Raw genomic sequence first — 21,117 nt, 5'->3', positions numbered from 1 at the left:
CATTTGATGGCCCATTCTTGGTTTCCTAATACCCCTGCCCATCTCCCCTGGGCCTCCTTCCCTCTAGACTGCACAGGCCTGACCACCTTCCCAGGCCCTCAGCTGCTGCATCTCCTCCAGCTCCGCCCTGCCAACGCACACACATCCCGGGCACCCTCCACGTGCTGGGCCCGGTCCAGCTGACGTGGCTGTGTTCCTGGACTGATGGTGCTAACAGTGTCCAACACTTTGTTAGCCTTTTTGGACACCCTGGGCCTCCATCTTCCTAAACACAGCCCAGCCAGACCAGAAGCCCCAGAGATATCCTGACACTCCAACATCTTCAGATGCCATCCAGACTCTCAGGGAGTCCCGCCAAGTGCCCTCTTAGACATCTGTGTCCACTGCCCCACCTCATGGGCACAGCCCTGTCTTGCCTGGTGGTTCCTCAGCCACTGGCCTGTTTTCTCCATCCCACACTGCCCATCCACCCACCCATCCATCCATCCACCCATCCTCCATCCGTCCATCAGTCCCTCCCTTAGCTGCCTGAGGGATCTTCCTGAAACAAATCAAATCCCATCTTTCTCTGCTTCAAACCTACAGAAACCTCCACTGGCCCCACAGTCCACAGGAGACACACCAGAAACCCCACCCCTGCACCTCATGGTCTGGTTCTACCTTCTGCTCCACTTCTCTTCTGGCAGCACCCTCTGACCCCCCTCCCCACGCCCCAGCCACTCAGATGCCACCAGTAGTTCCCTAAACGCATCATGCACCTCATACTTTGGGGTATTCTCCTAAGCAGTTTCCTCTGCTCTGGGGGTCCTTCTCATCCCCTCTATTCACATGAAAAAATTCACATTTTTCCAGGACCCAGCTCAAACAGTTCTTCCAGAAAGACTTCCTGTCCACCCACCAAGCAGACTTCATCCTTCCTTTGTACCGGTTTGCCCCTAGCCTTCCATTAGAAGAAGGTGGCTTCCACTCTTGGCACTGAGGCACCCTCTAGTTCACATGCAGGTGTCTACATGCTTCTCTCTCTTCATAAACACTAAGCCCCTTGAGGATTTCTTCATTTCTTCATTTACTCATTCATTCAAGAAGTCCTGAATCTGTGACTGCATGGAGTGTGCACTCTCCATACCAGGAAATGAAAAGGAGAGAATGTGTACTCCACAAAGGCTATGATCATAAAGGAGGTCGTATAAGCAACGGGTCTGCCATGGAGCAGTTTCTCGATAAATGTTAGCTCCCTCTCATCCCCCTCCTACTTTGATTTGGAGATCGTTCCCTCTGTCCCCCATAGGATACTACATCTATGGGGGATCGGGTGGAGGGGCAAGGAGGAGGTCTGCTAGCGGTCTCTGTGCAAATAGCCCGAAGGCTGGTGGAAGGGAGAGGGAGGGACCCCTAAGACCCAGGACCTGTCCGAGGCTACCCGTGACCTCTCCCATCCCCAACTGCCACACTCTTCCTCACAATCAGACCACTGGGTGAGGACATGTTGGACGGGGTTGGTGGTGAAGACTGGTGCCAGACAGGGCACCACCAGACCCCACCAGACAGGACCCCAGCATGTCCTGTTTGAGCCAGACAAGGAACCTCCTTAGAGCACTGTCCCCTTCATATCCGGGCTGGAAGTCCCCAGCAATGTTCTTTATCTGCACCATTCTCATTCTTCATTTATTCATTAATTCATTTAGCAAACATTAAGCACCGTTTCTGTGCCAGGCCTTGTGCTGGGGCCCTTTGCCATGTTTAGTTACCAATATCAAGGCTAGCGAAGATGACTGAGCAGAGGTGGAAGGGGTGTGGTGAACTCCTGGACTTGTGGGGGCCATGGGGCAGGGACACTGAGAGCCAGGGACAGGCAGAGCGACACTGAGCACTGATCATGTCTCCCTCCTGTCCAGCTCAGAGCTCACCCACCCAGCACCAGATACATCCACCCGGCAGGAGTACCCTTCACAGGGATCCTCTCTCAGAATGTCTGCCTGTTCTTCCTGCTCCATCTCTGACACTGTGGGCATCCCTGGAAGAACCACCTTTCCCCCGGCCAGGTCCTGGATGTCTCTGAAGAAGCCCCGTCCATAGGATGCCTCTCACAATGCCCGCATTAGATGATCCCAGCTGGAACCCTCTCTCCTCCATCTCAAAGCTCTCCCCTTCGATTACCTGGGAGGGAAGAGGGAGGAGAACTGAAAACCAGGCATCGGTGATATCAGACTGGAAAACTGAGGCCTGGAAAGAGGCACAGACACGCCCAAGTCACAAAACACATCAACCAGGGTGGACCAGAACTCTTTCCATTGCCTCACTGGCCTCCCACCCTCCAAGGCAGAGAAACTGGGGCCCTCTGCCCTTTAGCAGAAAGGGCTATAAACCTCACAGTGGAGAAAGCTTTGTCCTAAGGATCATTGCCAAGGCCACCTGCACCTGAGCATGCTGGGTTTTCTGTTTCAAAATCCCTCTGCTCCTCCACATCTGGCTTCATGGGAGGTCCTCCCTCCCTGTCCCCTGGTGTCTCCTGGATGCCTGGGCCTAGTGAGTATCCATCCATTCCTCCATGCAATCCAGTGCTCACCCACTCAGCCAGCAATCAACAGATAGCCTGTATGCTTGGCCCTGGAGGCTGAGGACACTGTGGGAGGGGACAGCAACGACCCCTCCCCCATTCTAGCTCAGAGGGAAGCAGGAGTGCTGGGTGCCAGCAGGGAATGTAGGGGTCTGGGGAGCTCACACCTCCTTCTCCCTTCCCAGGGCAATGACCTTTTATGATTCCAAGGTGCTTACTGGGGTCCTCCCGCCTGGCTTGGCACAGCATTGTCTGTGGGTGCTTCTTGAAAATACAGAGTCCTACCTCCAGTCTGTAGAAATGAGACCAGGCCAAGAAATCTATCTGTCTAAAGCTTCCTGGTGATTCTACTGCAGTTTGGCAAAAGGTAAATGTCATAGGGTGAATTGTGGTAGAAGGGGAGGCAGGCCGTTGGAGCTGAGACACGCAGAGCGAATGGAAGTCCTAGCCTTCTCCAATACCCCACTGACCCCAGGTGGGCTCACCACCTTCAGAGTCCAACCCAAGTCCACGTTTTCTCCAGCCAGCAGGAAAAGTGCAGAGAGGTGGGAGGACCAGCCTCTGATCTTCCTCTGCTACCAACCCAACTGGGCTCCCCTCTGCCTTGACTTTTCTGACACCAACCCCAGGGACAGGTTATTCCACATTGGCCATCCCCACACAGGGTGCATAGAGCAGCTCTCCTGCCTGGACCCTGGCCCAGCTCAGACACTGCACACTGCCCATTAGCACATGGGTCCCAAGGTCGGAGAAGGGGGTTGCTGAGTTACAAAAGCAGAGGATGAACCCTGATGCCACCCTTCCCCCACTGGGTGGGTGTGGGGAGCGCTCTGTGCCGCTCACAGCAGTGCCCCCCACTCCTCTTTCCTCAACAGCCACCAAGTGCACACCTCCTGCGCCCCCCTTCCCCAGGGGGAGCCCCCTCACCACAACTGTGCAGCCTGAAAATTGGGGATGAGAGGTCACCAGTCCAGGTCTTCACTCTCAAAACACATCTGCTGAACCAGGACCCCTCCGGCTGCTCTTCCACCCACACCCAGGAGTGCCACCCGCTCCAGACTCGGGGCCGGGGACAGTCCTCTGGGAGGAAGGGGAAAGATGACTGAGGGCTGCCTACCCTACATCTCTACAGATCTTCACCTCCTTTATCTCCAGGTGTTTGTCCCCAGCCCAGCCCTGCCTCCGCAGGGCAAGGCGCTGACAGCCTGGGGCGCTCTGCAGGGCTCCGAAGGGCCAGGGCTGCAGCTTGCCCTTGTTCTGCCCCTACACTTGCTTCAGGCTCCAAGGAGAAAAGTGTCTCTGCTTTTGGCTCTGTGGCAGCAGGCCTGCAGGGGAGGAGCGGGGTGGGAATCAGAGAGGAGAGGGAGAGGGAGAGCTCCCCTCCACTCTCTCTTTCTGCCTTCTTAGAAATCTGTGCAAGCCTCTCCTCCATGTCCCCACCCTCTTTCATCCGTCTGGTCCTCCCTCATCCCACATGCTATCCTTGCACTGCCACCATCTCACTGATCTACCTCAACAGACCCTTCTCCCCAGGCCAGGGCGACCTCAGAGCCCCCATCAGAGCAGAGGGGCCACAAAGGCTCCTGCAACCACCTCACGGAGCTCACTGGCACCCTGGCTTCCCGCCCACTGACTCAACAATCTGATTCATATAGAAACTAGCAGTGGGCCCACCCCGACTTCTTCTCCTGGTTTTGGCAAGTCCGCCAGCCAGAAGTTTGGAGTGGGCCCCAGAGACCAGAGATCCAGCCTCAAGGCCCTCCTCCAGATGAAAGGAGACGGCCAGCAGAGAGAGAGAGGTGCTCGACTCACTGAGGTTGAAACCTCCTGGGGACCCTATCAGCCCAGGGGGGCGAGGGGTGGGCAGTAGTGAGGTTGGATCCACCAATCTGGAATTTGCCCCCACCCCATCCCTGAGTCTGGAAAAGACTAGACCCCACCCTCTGCCCAGCCCAGCGACCCAGCGACTCCAGAGCCGGATCTGCGTGAGGGGCGGGTGAGGAGGGGTTGGGGGAAAGAAAGCAGGCGAGGCCAGGTTCCTGGAAGGCTTTTTTAATCAGGATTTGGTAGTACACAAGCTCTCCGGATTGTCTGCATGAACATACAGGGACTTAAAAAGGCACAAGATCCCTCGCACGGCGACGCGGAACGGCGGGGCTCCCCCACCCCCGTCCGTGTGTGACCGTGTGCGCGTGGGTGCGTGTCCGTGTCCCACCCCCGTGGGGGCGCCGCGCGTGTGCGTGTCGGTTTCAAGTGTTGGATTTGTACAGTACTCGCAGTCTAGGGGCGGGGGCTCAGTGCATGCTTTTCTACCTGGGCCCGGGGGCCCCCGACGCCACTATGTACACCGAAGACGCACCCCGGAGAGAGAGCCGGGAAAAGCGTCCCATCTTCGTGTGTGTGGTTTTGAGTTTTTCGTGCATGCTTACGCTGGCCGGGGCTGGGGAGTAGTGCAAGCTTATAATACAGTATTATTGCAGTACAAAAGGGGGTCATGACGGGAGGGGGTGGCTCAGGAATAAACCGGCTGGGATCCCGGAGGGTCTCGGCAGCCCCCTTCCCACCCCTCGCTCCCCTCTTCACCTCGACGAGGAAGCGTTTCCTGACTCTGGGGGGGGGGTCCTTGAGGGAAGGGGCTCGGCGGGGCCCAGGGCTGAGTTCTCCCCATCCCACCAGTCCCACCTTTCGGGGGGCCAGGGCCAGCTCCTCTCTGCTCAGTACTGTCAGTCCTAAGAGCCCCGAGCCCTGCCTCCTCCCCCACAGCAGCCCCTCCAAGTGAGGGAAGGGGTCGACGGAGCAAGTGCAAAGGAAGCAGATGTTGGTCCCTGAGTTTTATTTTCGGGGTTGGGGAGGAAAAAGAGCCGGAAGTGGGGACGAGTTTGGGGTCCCCCCAGGGCCCCCAGTGGAGTGAGGTGGGGCAGGAGACACGAACGCTGGGGCATGGGCAAAACGGGGTGTTGGGTGGCTCGGAGAGACCTAGGCTCAAAGCTTGGCTCCCCCTCAACTCTGGGCTCTTTGGCATCCAATTGCAAGGCCAATTATTTGGGGGATGGGGGACAGTCGTGTGGGCGGTGAGGTAACAGGAATCAGGCGTTGGAGCTCTTCAAGCCCGGAGAGCGGGCCAGCTCCCCTTCCCAGCCCCTCGTCTGCACCCCCGACCTGGAAGCACTGGGGGGCCGGCCCCCCTCCAGTCCCCGCCCCGCCCCGGGGCCAGAGACCCAGCGGCCGCGAGCCGGTGGAGGGGAAAGCAAACATGGGCTGAGGCGACGTCGGGGCGCAGGGGGTGCTAACCCAAGTGGGGGATTTAGCAGCAGGCAGCTCGGCGGATGGGGGGCAAAGGGCAGGGGCTGAAGTCCCCTGGGGTCCCGCATGGCAGCGCGCGCCAGGGAGGGACGCTCTGGAGACGGGTGGGGCAGGGCTCGGAAGAGGCTGGGCGGTCCCCTTGGCACGCCGCGTAGCAGCTAGTTGAAAAGACGGAACGTACATTCGTGGTGCGAAGGCGGCGCGGACAGGAGTGTGACACGGCCGGCAGGTCCCGGGGACGGGGACAAAGTGGAAAGTGATGGTTGGAGTCCCGTTACATTTAGAAACCTGCGAGAGGTGCCTGGAAACGTGGCCCTTGTGCCCTTCCTGGCTGGGGGCTGTTCATTTGCTGTCCCGAGAGTGGACGTAGTGTGCACACACAGGGGTGGGGGGCACACGCGCACTCGTGTGTGTGTGTGTGTGTGTGTGTGTGTGTGTGTGGCAAAGCGAACCCCCCTCCCCTGTACTCTCCCCCATCCTGTGCAGGCAGAAAAGAGCTCTGTGGGAGAAATGACAGCGGAACCAAGTGGACCCGAGAGGCCTAGGAAGATTCCCACACTCCTCCAATGCTCTCACTGCTGCTCAGCTCTCTACTTAGGAGACGGGGCCACTCAGGCTCAGGGGCCCCCTGGGCTGGGAAGCGCATTGGGTGTGTGGGGATCCTTTAGGGACATTTGAGGGATGTGGTTCTCAGGCTGCGAGCCTCTCCCTTAGGGAGAAGGATGCTGTGTAAGTGTCAGAGGCTGACCTGCCGGTCTTAGGGGCACCTCTGCTCCTGTGGGAATAATGTGAACTTTGGGGAGAGTGGTTTGCCGCAGTCCTTGTTAACAAGGTCTGCCCAGGGGGGTGGGTTGGTTCCTGCGCTCTGGGTTGAGAGCTCAGTGGAGTTTGGAGTAGGGCAGGGTGGTGTTCAGGCTCTCCTTAGGGGGGTCTATGCACCCATCTTCAGGCACAAATCAGCCCAAGGACAGCAGCGGGTACAACCTTCTCTGTGCCCCCAGCCAGGGTCACCCACACCCTCCCTAAACACGATCCCTTCCCCTGGCCACCCAGTGTAGACATACTGACACAGCTCCTCCGCTCACCCCACTAACCCAGGCTGCCTTTCCCCACTGTCTGGGCAGAAAGCACCCCCCTGCCCCCAGAACAAGGGACCTAGGCAGGACAGAGGTGAGAAACAGTCAAGGCTCCAGGACCCTCCACAGAAAGGACCCCTGGCTTTTCCTGGGATTGGAGAGGCCTGTCTCCTTGGCTGGGGAAGATGCCATCTGTCATCCCCCACCTGGGCAGGTTTAGGCCCATTTCCCCCAAACTGGAAACGCAAAGGGATTGCCGAGTTTGGGATGCTAGTGGTTGGGAGAGTGCTTAGTGGTTATTGCTGTGACCCAAGCTGCCTTGAGTGTGTGGGGGTATCTATTTGTTATGGAGAATTTAACAGAGCCTTTTTCACTGACTCAGGGTTCTGTGCCACAGAGAAATTACTGGTCCTATGAGGAGGGCCCCACTCACCACAGACAAGCCCACTGGCCCACACACACATTCAGGCACACACAACGCACAACGGACACTACACCTCACACATCACCCCTGGCTTTGAGCTGTCTCTTCTAAGAAGCCCTCCTGGGTTGAGGAAGAATACTGTCCCCCTTCGAGAGCTGAAGTCTTGGACAGAAGACGGGTGGACAGTGCTCAGGTTCACAGAGGTTACGAACAGTTCAAGGTCTCTGCCTGCACACCGGTTTTGTCTGGCTCACACAATGCTTTTTCTTTTACAAGTTGGTTTTTTTAAAAATTAGGTGCCAATAGTTAAAAAATTGGGAGATTTCACATAAAAAATTGGAGATTTCAGCTACATCAGCTGAACAGAGGATGCTGTGGTGAGGAGGTCTCATTTACTGCAATCCCCCGATCTGCCCACATCCTGACACTGCTTGGCTCCTCCTGACCAGTGAGTTGGTGACACTCAGCTCAAATTCCCATGGTCACTGCTGGACACCTTCAGCACCTGCCCTGTCTGTGAGCCCGCCCCTGAGGGTCCTGCCAGGACCACTGAGGTCAGGGTTCTGAGCATCTGCTTCTTCACTACACTCTTCCCTGGCCACCCAATCCCCAGAGCTGCCGTGGGAGGCTTGGGTGGTGTGGGGTCGGGAGTGTGGGGTCTCTAAAGGGACAGGCTCTGCCATTTCAACCAACCCCAGTACTCGAGAGTGACCCCCACTGGAGTGACCTAACATGGGCGGTGGAGAAGGAAGGAGAGTCTGGCTCACAGACAACTCCCTTCTCACTAGTGGGGCGAGGAGGGGCCAGCCAGGAAGGGCACTAAAGAGACCAGTACGCAGACTGAAATACTTTCAAGTGCCTATCACACAAGACCTTGGTTAATTGGCATTGGCAAGTTGTTTTTTTAAAAATGTCTTTTGTACATTATTCTAATCAGTCTATTAAATGCTGATAAATATTGGGATCTACCTCATAGCTATTATTATGAGGATTAGATGAATCCATTTTGTAAAGTGCTTGGACCACCGCCTGGCACAGAGTAAGTGTTTGGTGTCAGTGACTCTTAAATAAAATAAAAAATAAAGCATTGGAAGCTATTCCTGTATGCTGGGTGTGGCTATAAAGTATGAAAACATCATTTTTAAAGTACAACAAAGAGTGCTGCCTCTTTTCAAAGCTGACCTTGGGGAGGCTGTGCACTTTCCCAAAGCAGGACACCATTTCTCCTCTTTGGGAAAAGCTTCAGAAAAAAGAGAGCGAGCCTGACCTGTGGTGGCGCAGTGGATAAAGCGTCGACCTGGAAATGCTGAGGTCGCCGGTTCGAAACCCTGGGCTTGCCTGGTCAAGGCACATATGGGAGTTGATGCTTCCAGCTCCTCCCCCCTTCTCTCTCTCTGTCTCTCTCCTCTCTCTCCCTCTCTGTCTCTCTCCTCTCTAAAAATGAATAAAATTAAAAAAAAAGAGAGAGCGACAACATCGCGGCCTCACACCTTGCCTGCTGGGCTGGGACCTAGAGACAGGCCACTCAACTCCAAACCAGGCAGGGCTCTGCCAAGCTTTACGTGAACTTGATCCAACACATGCGGCTTCAAAGCTACCCCCCCAAAATAACAGTTTACCAAAATTGCCTCCAGTTAGCTCAGAGCATTATGGCTTACAAGACACTCTCTCCTGATCACAGAGGGCATGCAAAGGAGTGTGTCTCAAAGGACAAAATGTTTTGAATCATAATCTTACTATAAAGAACACACCCTCTCCCACAGGTGTGCGTGTGTGTGTGTGTGTGTGTGTGTGTGAGTGTGTGTGTGTGTGTGTGTGTGTGAAAATTCAGCCACCTTTGGAATGGATTCCTCAACTCCAAAGGCTTTGGAAACAGTAATCTGCATTTTATGCTAAAACAAGGCTGGAGGTAGTGCCCTCATCTTTAATAAGTCAAAAGGCACTTTGGGATCTTAGAGTACCTCAGAGTCCTGGTCACTGAGTGGGAGCTGTGCTCAGGCTTGGGTCGTGGAACCCTCTAGAAGGGAATGCCGGATAAGAGTGCTTGGTGTCGTCTAACCCCAGAGAGCAGGGGCCCTGCCCCCACGCCGCTGGAAGACGGGAAGAGGGCCACAGATGGGGGCAGTGCCAGGGGCAGGAGTGTGGCTGCTGCTCACCCACCCCCTCACCTTTGTGCTTTGTGTTTGTTGTCCCTTCTCCAGAGGCTCTGCACTGACCCCTCCTCTACCTCTGCCACCCAAAACAGCCCAGAAGGGAGGTCCAGAAGTGAGGAGCGAGGATCGGAGCGGGTAGGGCACGGGTTTCATTCCAAGATCGGGAAGTGCTCCCGGCCCAGACATCCGCAGGGAGTGAGCAGGTTTCGGAGAAAGGAGTGAGGTGGGTGTGTGGGCATGCCTCCATGGATGCCCATCCATTTACAGCACCCCCAGGCTGGAGCAAGGTCTCTGAGGCCTCTACTCCGACCAGAGGTCGCTGGGGAGAAGGGGGAGAGAGAGGAACCAGGAAGAGAGCAGGTACATAGGAAACTGCACAAATATCTTTCTGTCTCCCTGACACACACACATGCACACCCATACACACCCACACAGGAACTCTGCAGTAGACAGCTTCAGCCACCAGCCACGGCAGCCCCGCTCACGCACAAATGCTCATACAAGCACACTCACACTCACAGGGACAGACATGCTCGTGGGCACAGACAGTCTCACTGCAACAAAAGTTTTGCAAGTCTTCAGGTCTCCTCCCGTCCTTCCCCCTCTACGGGCTCTGGGCATCGTCCTTCCTGGTGCCCTCCTCATCACTACCTCGTTACCTCAGGGAACAGAGGTGCTGGCTGACGTGGGCAGGAGTGAAGAAAGGGAAACTTGGGAGTCCCTGCAGTGACAGGTCAGGAGCTGAGAAATGGACAGAGAGGGCATAAGCCATCTGGATTCCGACTCCCCCATTCAGGTCCAGACCCCCACCTGACCTGCCTCCCCTGGGCTCTGACTCCACCATGGCCCCTTGGGACCAGCCAGCTTGGCTGAGCACCTACAAGGAGTGGCCCTCTGAGAGGGGCGGTGGTGGGCAGTGGTGGTCCTGAGCTCACAGGTCCCACCTCATTCTTAACAATGACCCTCTCTGTCTCCGCTTCTAGTCTGGGTCCCCCTGTCCCTCGGCTCCAGCTTCCTCTGAGGGGCAGACTCCAGGCCCCCTTCACCCAACCCTGCTCCCAAGGAGCTGGGCCAGGCAACCAATCCCACGGAGAGGGGCAGCAGCTGTGCCATGGGGGGGGCAGCCTATAGCACACTGACCTCCAGGCCTCCTGGGGGGAGACATGGGAGATGGGGACTGCCCTCTGTGACAGTGCGTCACAGGGCTGCTTCTCCTATATAACTGGGTATAGAGGCACTCCCTAACAAACCCCGAACCTGGGTGGCCAGCCCCCATCTCATACAGAGCCACCACGTCGCCCCAAGCAGACACACAGGCACTCACACCCCGCCCGCCACGTGGGGCCCAATTCTGCCGCCCCCCTCCTGAGGTGGACCAGGCCCAGCCATGCCAAGAGATCACACATTAAACATAATCGACCCCATGCCAGACTGACTCTGACCCAGCATGCCTCACCTCCCTGACACCTTGGTTTCCACTGGACTCTGGACTCCTTGGTGGCTCCAGCCCAGTGCCCCTGTCCTGCCCCTGTCCTGTTCCTGAAACTGCACAGACAGCACCACCCCTTCCTGCACCATTTGGCTGGCACCGAGCAAAGGGAGACGACGGGGGTGGGGGGTGGGGTATTACAGTACCTTGGGCCAACGTTATGGGGGCTGTATTGCATGGTGGGGTGGATGCGGTGTGTGAGTGTGATTATTGCGTCCTGGGAAGGAACCATGGTCTCTGCCTGCTCCCCCCCCCACCTGCCCCCTCCAGGAGGGGGGGGGCCCAGCCTAGGTCTTGTGGGTGAAGCGGGCCCACACCTGCTGCAGCTGGGACCGCGAGATGCGGAGCACCGAGGGCACGAGTCTGTGGTTGCCGGCGGCGAGAGGCGCGTGGCGCCGGTGGGGCGCCCGCACGGGGCTGCTCTCGGCCGAGCGGCTGCGCTGAATGAGGGAACCGGAGGAGCCCGAGGAGCCGCTGCCGCCGGGGTGAGGGTAATGCTCGGTCTCCAGCGTGGAGGAGGAGAACACGGAGGACGCCAGTCGTCGCAGGGGGCTGTACCGCGGGAGGGAGTGCCCCGAGAGTCTGTCCTCCTCCAACTGAAAGAGACCAAGAGAGTGGAGGGAAAAGAGGTGTCAGGCACAGACTCGACAGCTCCGTCTCGGGGACCACCCACCGCGCACAGCCCCTGCGGCGACGGCGTCCCAGGCGGGAGGGCAGGGTCGGGCAGGGAGGACGGGGTGCAGACCTAGGTTCTGCCTCAGAACCTAGGCTCTGGCCTCCAACGCCCATCCCTCTCCCCCTTCCTCCTCTCTGACACTTCTGATACTGCGGTCTCCCTGCGGAGACCTTTGTCACTCGCCTCCTTTCCGAAGCCTTCCTGGCCCAGCGCCCCCTAGCGCAGAGTTCCGGCTCTGCACTTTTTACTGCCCTGTTGTTAGCAGCTGTGTCCGTCTGTCTCCCTGGCTGGACTGACTCCATGTTCTCATGAGGTCTAGAGAGCATTCCCTGCACACACTCTGCCTTCCCACCCCCACCCCATCACGGGGGGATGGCAGGGTTTTAGTAACAACTATCACAAGGATAACAGTCTGGAGTCCAGCTACTCATGGCTGAATCCCACCCAACTCCACCACTTCCTACCTGGGTCACTCAGCAAGTACTTTTCACCTCATGCCTCGACCTCCTCATCTGTGAAATAGGGTAACAATAGTTCCTGCCTCGTGGGCTGTCATGAGGATTAAATGTTCAAACAGGCAGAGCACTCAGAACAGCGCCTGCCATGGAGTAAATGCTGGGTCGTGTCAGCTGCTTTATAACTCTTTAAGTCTCTCTTCAGAATAGAGGCATGGGTAGAGGCTAGCAGGAGGGGGAGCGAATAGAAATTACTTCTCCAGGGTGGTTTCTTCCCCGTCCTCTCCAAGGCTGAGCCACAAGGCAGCGCAGCAGAGGCTTGGGAGCCTCACTGCCGGCAGGAAGAGGGAAAAGGGGAAATGGCGCTGAGTGTCCAGGCTTGTGGAGATGGAAATGGTGGTTTGGTGTCACTACCCCTTTCCCGTCCCAACCCCTAGCTCTTCCTGGGACTGAGGCCAGTTTAACGAGCTTTTGGTGGGGGCAATGAGGACTAGCTGGACCAGCTGCTAGAGGACTGAAGGAAAAGGAGGCCCAGGACACTCAGCTCCAGTGTCCCCTTGCAGATGTCATATGGGGACACAGGGGCCCAACATGGAACCTCTAGTAGAGAGGATTGGAGAGAGAATATTCTGAGGGGATTGTCTCTGCCCTCACTCTGCTTTTCCTTCCAGCTTCTTTTTGACCAAGGCCAGGATCCTTCTGAGCTGGTCCTGTCTGCATTAAGGGTCTAAGGCCACCCCAAATCACCAAGGGACAGAGGTACCCACAGTTTTGCCCACAGCCCCTCTCACGCCCATGTGGGTGGCTCGAGTTGAACAGCCCAGCCAGAGTTTGTTCAGCTGCCAGGGGGAGCTCATTCCAGCATGCTCCTACCCCTTCTGACCAGGTGCCACCTGTGATTGTCTTCAACACCCAGCTGAAGTGTCACCTCTGTGAGGCCACTCCAGCTTCCCAGCCAGTCTCCCCATCCCCAGCAAAGAAGAGTTCTCTGTTCTCTCCCTTGTCTATACTCTGCACCCGCACCCCACCTCTCTTGACTGTGAGCTCCAAAAGAGCAGGACTGGAAGCCTTATTCATCTTTGTCCCCCCGCTCCCAGTGCACTGCCTGGCACTTGGCAGGGAAATGTCCTGGTGGCTGCCAACGGATGTCCATGTGCTCCGGGAGTGCTTATCAGCCAGAGACGACCTGGCAAACATCTGCCCCCAAATCACACTGTCTGGTGCCCTCCCTTCGGCCCTAGCTTCCCAGCCACTTCCGGTTTGCACGTGAAATTCCCAGAGAAGAACGCAAGGTGTGTAAAGAAGAACATTTAAAGTATCATGGCATGCACACCAAAGGATTATTGCTGTGCTTGGTTCTGAACATTATTCTGATCCCTGTTCCCCACAGGCATAGGTGGCAGAGTGACAGGTGCTGTTACGAGGAAGTTCATACATCAGACTCTGAGAAGAGCACGCTGGGTCGAGGAGGGATTCTTTGCAGAGAGGTGGCAGCGTGGGGAGACCCTGTAGAGACTTGCTGCCCATTAAACGGCTTGCCGAGCCATTGAGTCTAGTTATGGGGTGGGGGGAGGGAGGAGTTCTACAAATTGTGATTCCAGTGTGTAGCCATGTTTGGGACACCCCCCAACACACACATAGACAAAGTCAGGACTCCCTCCAGACCAAAGAAAGATGGAAAAACTATGCCAGTCCATTTTTCCCTTTCCCTCCCCTTAACCAAGGAAGGTCTCTGCCCACCCTGCTGTGCTGCACTATTTGGCTAACCAGGTCACACCGCATGTGCTCATATGTTCACATACAAACACACACAGGGGCCACCATGCACACTGATACACGCAGCGGCATATCCAGCCAGTGAGTGAACACATGTGCATGTGCACAAAACACACACACACCAGTCTGACTCTCTCTGACCCCACATAAGCCATCTGCTCTCTCGAGCCTGTGTCCACTCCTCTCCTGACCACACAGGCCTCAGACTGAGTGGCCCAGAGCCGACCCTCAAGTCAGCTGCCAGATTCAAGCCCCTGGCTCTACTGTTTACCAGCGGGGGACCCCAGCTAACTCCTCTGAGCCTCCATTTCTTGACCTTTTAAGCTGGAGTTGCACATTCACAGTGTTGTTGTGGGGAATACACATGCGAAATGTGGAAATGTGGATGTGCTGAGGACAGTGACAGCTACTGCTGTCATTAGAATGATTCCTATGATTGTTACTCTCCTGCCAGCATTGATGGTCCAGGCTTCCGTCATTCTCTACACACTCGCAGACCACTGCCGCCCTCACACATACGGATGTGCACACATACGGACACACCCACACACCGATGCACACTCCTGAGCTCAGCTGACACAGAAATGCACACACACGGTGCACAATGCTAACCAGCCTCATTTCTGTAGGAGACCCGGGCCTGCCATTGCCTCACACCCCAGCCAGACACACAGGTCACCGCTCCCTGGGCCGAACAGTGCCCACCCATGTCACAGCAGCAACCGAACCCAAGACTGACTCTGCAATAGGCCTGTGCCTGCTCCCCAAGTCTCTCTCCTCACCCCCTGGGCAGGGTCTCCCAATCTGAGGAAGACCCCCACAGCACATGGGTGGGAATCTGAAGGTGAGAAACACCTCCCCCACAGCTCAGCGCCCTCCCTCTGAGGCCCGCTGGCACACGGCCACCAGGGAGCAGCGACTGGCAGAGCCCAGGGCCAGAGCTGAGGCCTCCTGACTTTAACTATGGCTTTCTCTCTGCCCCGCGCCACCACTGTCTGCCTCCTTCCTAAACTTTGGGCTTCCGGTGGGCACAGTTTACTGTGCATATGGTCTCTGAAGACTCTGGGACCTGGGGCGGAGCAAATGCTCAGTAGGAGTGGAGTGAAATGAATGAGTGAATAAGTGAATGAGTGAGAGGTTGTGGGGGGAGCCCCAAACAGATCTTGCTCCTACTGCTTCCCCAGTGCTGGTCCTGGGAGAACGGGTGCAGGTCAGCAACACAGTCATGCCGGCCCGCACACTGCCCCAGTAGAGCCGCCAGTTTAAGCTGGCCCGGACCTCTCTGGGTGAGGGCTCATGGTACACCCTTTTTGAGCCCCCCGTTTTCCAGAATCTAGGATAAAACCAGGATGCACATTCCTCAGGAACTCAACTCAGAGATCCTGTCTTCTAGTCACAGGGATGAGGCCTGAATACAGCCCTGCCTGGAGCTGCCCTTCTCCAGGGCACCTGCCTGTCCCCAGGTCGGGCCTCCCAATCTGGGCACTCAGCAGAACTGGCCCCGAGCCTGCACCTGGGCATCTCCCAGAGCCACCCGGAAGCCTTCTCCAGTGTGGCACGATAAAGTGGAGCGCAGCGCAGGGCAGCCGACCCCCTGCCGAGCCCTCCGAATCACCTCCTGGGCTCTCCCCAGCCCCTCTGGGGGACCATGGGCCCCGGTCAGCACCCAGGGTAAGAGTTGGCGCTACCTCCTGGACCTGACAGAGATCAGCCTCCCCCCCACACACAGAGAACCCAGGCCAGGCCGGTGGCCTCCTGTCTCTTCTGACACCCTGTCCTTGCCAGAAGAAAGGAACCAAAATACCGTCAGACAGGCTGCGGATGCTCGGCCAGGCGGTCACAATTCAACCACCATCTGGCGCCCTGACCCCGGCCTTCCAGCCTCGTCCCTCAGTCCTCCCATACGAGAAGGTGCCACTGCAGCCTAACTGGGTCATCCCAGGGCCCCCACTGTGCCCACTCCTGTGCCCAGTCTTGGGTCCTGCTGCCCTGGCTCTGTTTCTTCCTATCACTGTCTGTCCACCTGGCTCTCAGGGTTCACCTCCCACATGGAACTTGCCCCACCCACAAGAAACTCCCACGCCAGCCCTCCCCTGCTGCCCTCACCAGCCCAGCCACCGCTCCTGGTTTCTGGGACCCCTCTCCCCACATGCTCCCCCCACACTTTGGCCCCTTTACTCAGTCTTTCTCAAGGGCGCCTTTCCTCTCATCCCCCCCGGAGGTCAGTGTTTCCTGGATCTGCCCTTCCCCTTGGCTCTCCCCACCCTACCCAATCCTCTGGGGCGACAGCACCCATTTCTGTGGCTTCCATGACTTCTAAATCTGTACCTACAGCTGAAATCTCTCTTGAGCTCTGAAACTTCCATGTGGACATCCCACAGTACCAGAGGTCAGTGTCCAAACCTGAGTTCATGTTCCCTTCAAACCATTCAGTGACGGCACCTCCACCAGCCAGGATGCAGAGCACCACCCAAGAGCCCCCACCAGCCCGTCACAGCTCCAACACCTGTTAGCTCCGTTCACCTTGCTCCACATCCAGAGCCCCTACCCCGGCCCAGGCCACCAGGGCGCGCTCCTGCTGGCGCCTGCCATGTGGCCTGCTCAGAGTTCTGTGCGCCCCTAATCCACTTTCCACACAGCAGCCAGAGGGATCATTCAAAAGTACCAATGTCATTATGTCACACCCCTGCTGAAAAGACTTTGGTGGCTTCCCAAGCTTTCAGATCAAGCCCCAACCCCATAGCTTAGCCCCAGGCCCTGTAAGGATGGGGCCCCAAGACCTACCTTGCAGCCTCATCTGCTGCAACATGTAATCAGCACAGTGTTTTCTGATTGCCACCTGCAGGCCTTTGCCCATGCTGCCCCTTTGACCTGGAAGGCCTTTCTCCTGCTTTGTCACCTGGGTGACACTGCCCATAATGCAAGATTCAACTCAGAACTTGGAGGGTACTTCCTCTGGGAAGCCTCGCCTGCCCCCCAAGCACACTCAGATCCTTCAACCTGTCTGCCTTCATCACACTGTGCAACAGTTGGTTGCTGGTCGGTACCTCCACGGAGCACACGGGGAGCACTCCCGGCTCCCATGCCAGAACTGTGGGTGTCCAGGGGTGAGGTGTGGGATGCAAACCCAACCTTACCTGTCTCTGAGGGCCTGTGGGATCCGATTCTCTCCGGCGAGGGCGGGGCCCCGAGTGCAGGGGTGAGTGGGAGGGGCTGCCGGGCGTGGGGGGCTGCGATGTCTCTGACCGGCCATCCGCCTGGCTCAGCTGGGGTGGCGGGGGCTGGGCTGGCGTCTGCCGTGGGTCCTCCTCAGCCAGCGTCTGCATGCTGCGGCCCCGGGGCCGAACCGTGAGCTCTGGCCCTGGCCGCCGCCGCTCCTCGCCCTCCTCGGGCAGCGGCCGCAGTTCCTCGGGCTCCTCGTCCGTGGTGCCCGATGTGCTGGGCTCAGCCCCCGGGGGGAAGTCCTTGAGCTCTGTCTCCTTGTCGATGATGACCCACTCCTTGCTGTCGAAGTCCTCCTCCTCGGCCAGCGGCACCGAGCGGAAGGCGTTGCTCAGGGCCTCTTGCTCCACGGAGGCTGACACGTCCATGCGGCCGCTGGCCTGCCGGTCAGCCTGACCTGTGTCCACGGACAGCATCTGGGCCGGCTGAGAAGAGCAGGCTTGGCGCGAGGGGGAGCCGGGCAGATCCATTCGTGACCTGCAAAACCATCCCAGCCAGGGCTCAGTGCCAGGCCTCTCTGGACCCCCAAGGACCCCACGTAGGTAGCAGGGCGGCCCATGACGCCTGGGTCCTCCTGATCGTGGTGCCTGTCCTACCCTGGGAGAGGCTCAGTCACCTCCTGGGTTGTCACTCTGCACCCTCATCCCCTGTACAGATCTCATTCATTCATGCAACATGTGTTTGAATGCTTACTGTATTCCAGGAATATAAACAGGCAGGAAATAAAATCTGGCTCCTGTGCTCAAGGAATGCTCCTCTCCAGACCACCCCAGGGAAACGGAATATTCCTAGAGCCAAGTCTGTTGGCCTCTCTGGTGCTCACACCCCATCGGGAGCTTCCTCTTGCTGCGCCCAGGGAATGCACCCACCTGGCCCTTGAGTTTGCAGATGGTCTTCCCAGCCCCTTCCACTACCACCCTCAACCCTACCTGCCTGGCTGGTTTCACCACATCTCCGGCAAACTCCAATGGCTCCCAGCCACAAGGACAAAGGCCACATTCCTTAGATTGGCGCTCAAGGTCCTTGGCTGTCAGACTAAAGACCAGATTCCCCGAGCCCCTAGCCAGAACCATCTCAGATTCACCCACTTTCCCCAAATTGCCCACGCGCTCACACCTCTGTGCCTTTGCACATGATGTTCCCCTTATAAGGCCTGTCCTCCCACCCTTTGCTGTCCATCCCAGCTCAGATGTCACCTCCTGTAAGGAGCCTTTCCATCCTCCACGGCGGTGCTCCCTGCATCCCCTCTCATCACAGAGCAAGCACGTGTGCATTTATGCATCTGCCTCCCCGAGGGGCTGTGAGCTCCACCAGGCAGGGCCTGGGCTCATCTGACTGTTCACTTCTCGGGCACTGATGCTGCCTTGGGCATCTCTTCTGTTGTGATCTTAAACTGCTGTGAGTCTCACATTACTTCCAGAGCTTGTCAGTACAGTACCCAGAGTGGACTGGCCCCAACGTGAGGGTATTTGTAATTGTATGACAGTGTGTAGAGGACAGGCCACTACGAAAGGAAGACTTTTCTTTTCCCGAATGCCTGGGGAGCCCTCACTGAGAACCATGATGGCTGAGTGCCTCTGGGGTGTGCGCATGCTCACGCTCAGCCCGTGGGCAGGGGGGGTGTGCGTGTGCTCACGCTCAGCCCGCGGGCAGGGGGGCCGTGCGCGTGCTCACGCTCAGCCCGCGGGCGGGGGGCCGTGCGCGTGCTCACGCTCAGCCCGTGGGCGGGGGGCCGTGCGCGTGCTCACGCTCAGCCCGCGGGCAGGGGGCTGCGCCCGTGCTCACGCTCAGCCCGTGGGCATGGGGCTGGCTTTCATTCTGCCCCAGTACCGGGCCTGTGAGAGGGAGGGGTATGGATCAGAAGCCACTTGTGGGGCTTTCTCAACATACTGCCACCCCGGCCTCAGTGGGTACCTGTCAACTCGGACTCTATACAGTATTTTTATTGATTTGTTAATAAAGCTTAAAATAAAGACAGCCCTAAAGGAGGCCACCAAGGGTCTGCCTATGAGATCCTGAGAACTCCCTTCCAGAAAAACCTCTCCCCAGCCATCTCCTTCACCCACCACCCCTGAAACAAGGGTTCACTCTGAGCCAAACCCATTTGCTCTTTTGGACCGTATGTCCAGGGCGTTCCCCACCTCTCTGTCCACTCATCTCCCTTCCAAACTGCTCTCCCTCATTTCTCTCCATTACCAGAACCTTCCAGGCTACCACGGATGAAAATGTAGACCAACCTGTGTGAGTGTGAGTGTTCGAGCTGCCGGCTCCCTGGAGACAGGGTCCACCACACCCTCTGCCGTGAGGTCACCACAGGGAATGGGACAGGGCCCCTGGTCTCGAGTGTCTCCTCACCCCAAAGGAGGACCGTGCCCCATCCCAGAGGTGGGATGTCGTTGGGGCAGAGTCGGAGGGGCCTGGCTGCGGTGGGCCTGAAGAACCGCACTGCTTGGTGTGGGAGGGCCTCTACCCCCGGGGGGGCCCGAGGACGGTGCCCCTTCCTGGCACAGAGAAGGCCCACCCACAGCCGAGGGAAGGCAGGGACGGCTCTCTTCCACCTGAGGTTGTCCCACCCACCAATGTGGCCCTGGGCCTTGTTGGCCATCAGCCCCCCAAGGCTCTTCTGAGCTCTAAACGAACACTCACTCCCATCAGCTAGGCCCCTCCCTGACATTCAGGGGAGCCCTGATTCCCCAGACTTGGTCTCTCTCCTCCTCAAGCTGAGCCCTCTCTGAACCCCTCCTCCAAAGCTGAAGGGGACTTCGTCTGCTCTCTGAAGCCCCTGGAATTAATCTCTAAAGAAAGAGGTTCTGGAAGCCCACCTACTTACTAACTCACCCCTCACTTCCTCCCGGGCCTGGGGACCCAGCCTGTCGTTCCTGTGGCCTGTGTCACCCCCACGTCCCTCATGGCCTGAGGTGGGACCTTCGTGTGCCCCACCCTCTCCAGGCCGTCACTGACTCTAGCCGAGTCTGACTCAAGGCCCAAGAACAGCCCTCTCAACACTCCCAGAGCCCCCTGACCTCTGCCACAAGTCTGACCTTCCCCCCCAGACCAGCCACATGAAGGTGGGAGGTGACCAGGGGATCCTCCACCAGCCCCCAGCCCCAGACCCACCTCCTTTCATGGAGTTCCACCCGCCCATCCGCCGTGGACAGCCTCTCTGACTCAGGGCTGTTGACCCTCCGGTAACGCAGAGAACGAGCTGGGGTTGTTGGTGAGTCTGGGGGGGCACGCACTGGGGAGCTGGGGACCCCCACACCTCGGTTCTGCTCCTCTTCCACCACGCAGGGGGTCTGCAGGAGAGGGGAGGTTAGTGAGGTGGGCCAGGTGGTTTTCTCAGGGCGCAGGAGACAGAGGGAGGCCAAGCACAAGGAGGCCAGTGATCCTGAGATGGGCAAAGCCACGGAGGCAGGACAAGCAGGCTGGCAGCTGGGGAGAGGGCACCCAGGAGGGCCGGGGACGGGGCCCACGGGCTGGGAGGCCACCCACGACCTTCTCCCCGGTTGCAGTTACTTTGCCGATGTTGATCCGGAGTTTGTTCCGGTTGACATCTGTCTCTTCCCAGACTTCAGCCTCAGGACCCCCAGGATGGGGGGCGAGGTGGGAACCTGGGCCCAGCCCCTCGGGGGGCCGTCCAGGCAGGATCGGGGGTGCATTCTCCTGATCGCTCAGGTGCTCGCCCTGCAGCACGTCCTCGGTGTTCTCCCGCAGCAGGTCTCCTGGCACCGGGGTCACGTTGACCACCCTGGGGAGGCCAGAGGGGGGTGATGGGGGAGGCTGGTGGGGTGCCCTCTCCTACCAGCACAGGCCCTGGGGATCACTGCCACCCATGGGCATGGTACAGGGGTGTCACCAGCAGGGGTAGGGGCGCCCCTGGACTCATCACCACCTCGGCTCACAAAACCTCTGAGATCAGACCCTCCTCCGGTTGGCAAAGGGTTGTAAGAAGATGTGGCTGCCAGGATGGGCACAGCACCACCCAG

The 21,117-nt window shown here is 58.1% G+C and overlaps 1 protein-coding gene and 1 long non-coding RNA gene across 2 annotated transcripts in view; one reads left to right on the top strand and one right to left on the bottom strand.

The window, feature by feature from the left end:
* Positions 1-21,117, bottom strand: part of TTBK1 (tau tubulin kinase 1) — a 41,235-nt gene that overhangs the window by 6,127 nt on the left and 13,991 nt on the right. Inside the window, exons 11-13 of the mRNA XM_066250883.1 lie at positions 20,648-20,879; positions 20,249-20,427; positions 17,047-17,608 (exon numbers count right to left, since the gene is read on the bottom strand). Coding sequence (XP_066106980.1) covers positions 17,047-17,608; positions 20,249-20,427; positions 20,648-20,879 — 973 coding nt within the window. The remainder of the gene's footprint in view (positions 1-17,046; positions 17,609-20,248; positions 20,428-20,647; positions 20,880-21,117) is intronic.
* On the top strand, positions 11,348-14,001 carry LOC136318500 (uncharacterized). Its single transcript, XR_010728080.1, has 3 exons — positions 11,348-11,487; positions 13,231-13,425; positions 13,524-14,001. It is a non-coding gene; the product is annotated as an uncharacterized lncRNA (long non-coding RNA).

The sequence above is a fragment of the Saccopteryx bilineata genome, chromosome 1 (genome assembly GCF_036850765.1).
Source record: "Saccopteryx bilineata isolate mSacBil1 chromosome 1, mSacBil1_pri_phased_curated, whole genome shotgun sequence".
NCBI lineage: Eukaryota > Metazoa > Chordata > Mammalia > Chiroptera > Emballonuridae > Saccopteryx > Saccopteryx bilineata.
This window is presented reverse-complemented; position numbering and strand designations above follow the sequence as displayed.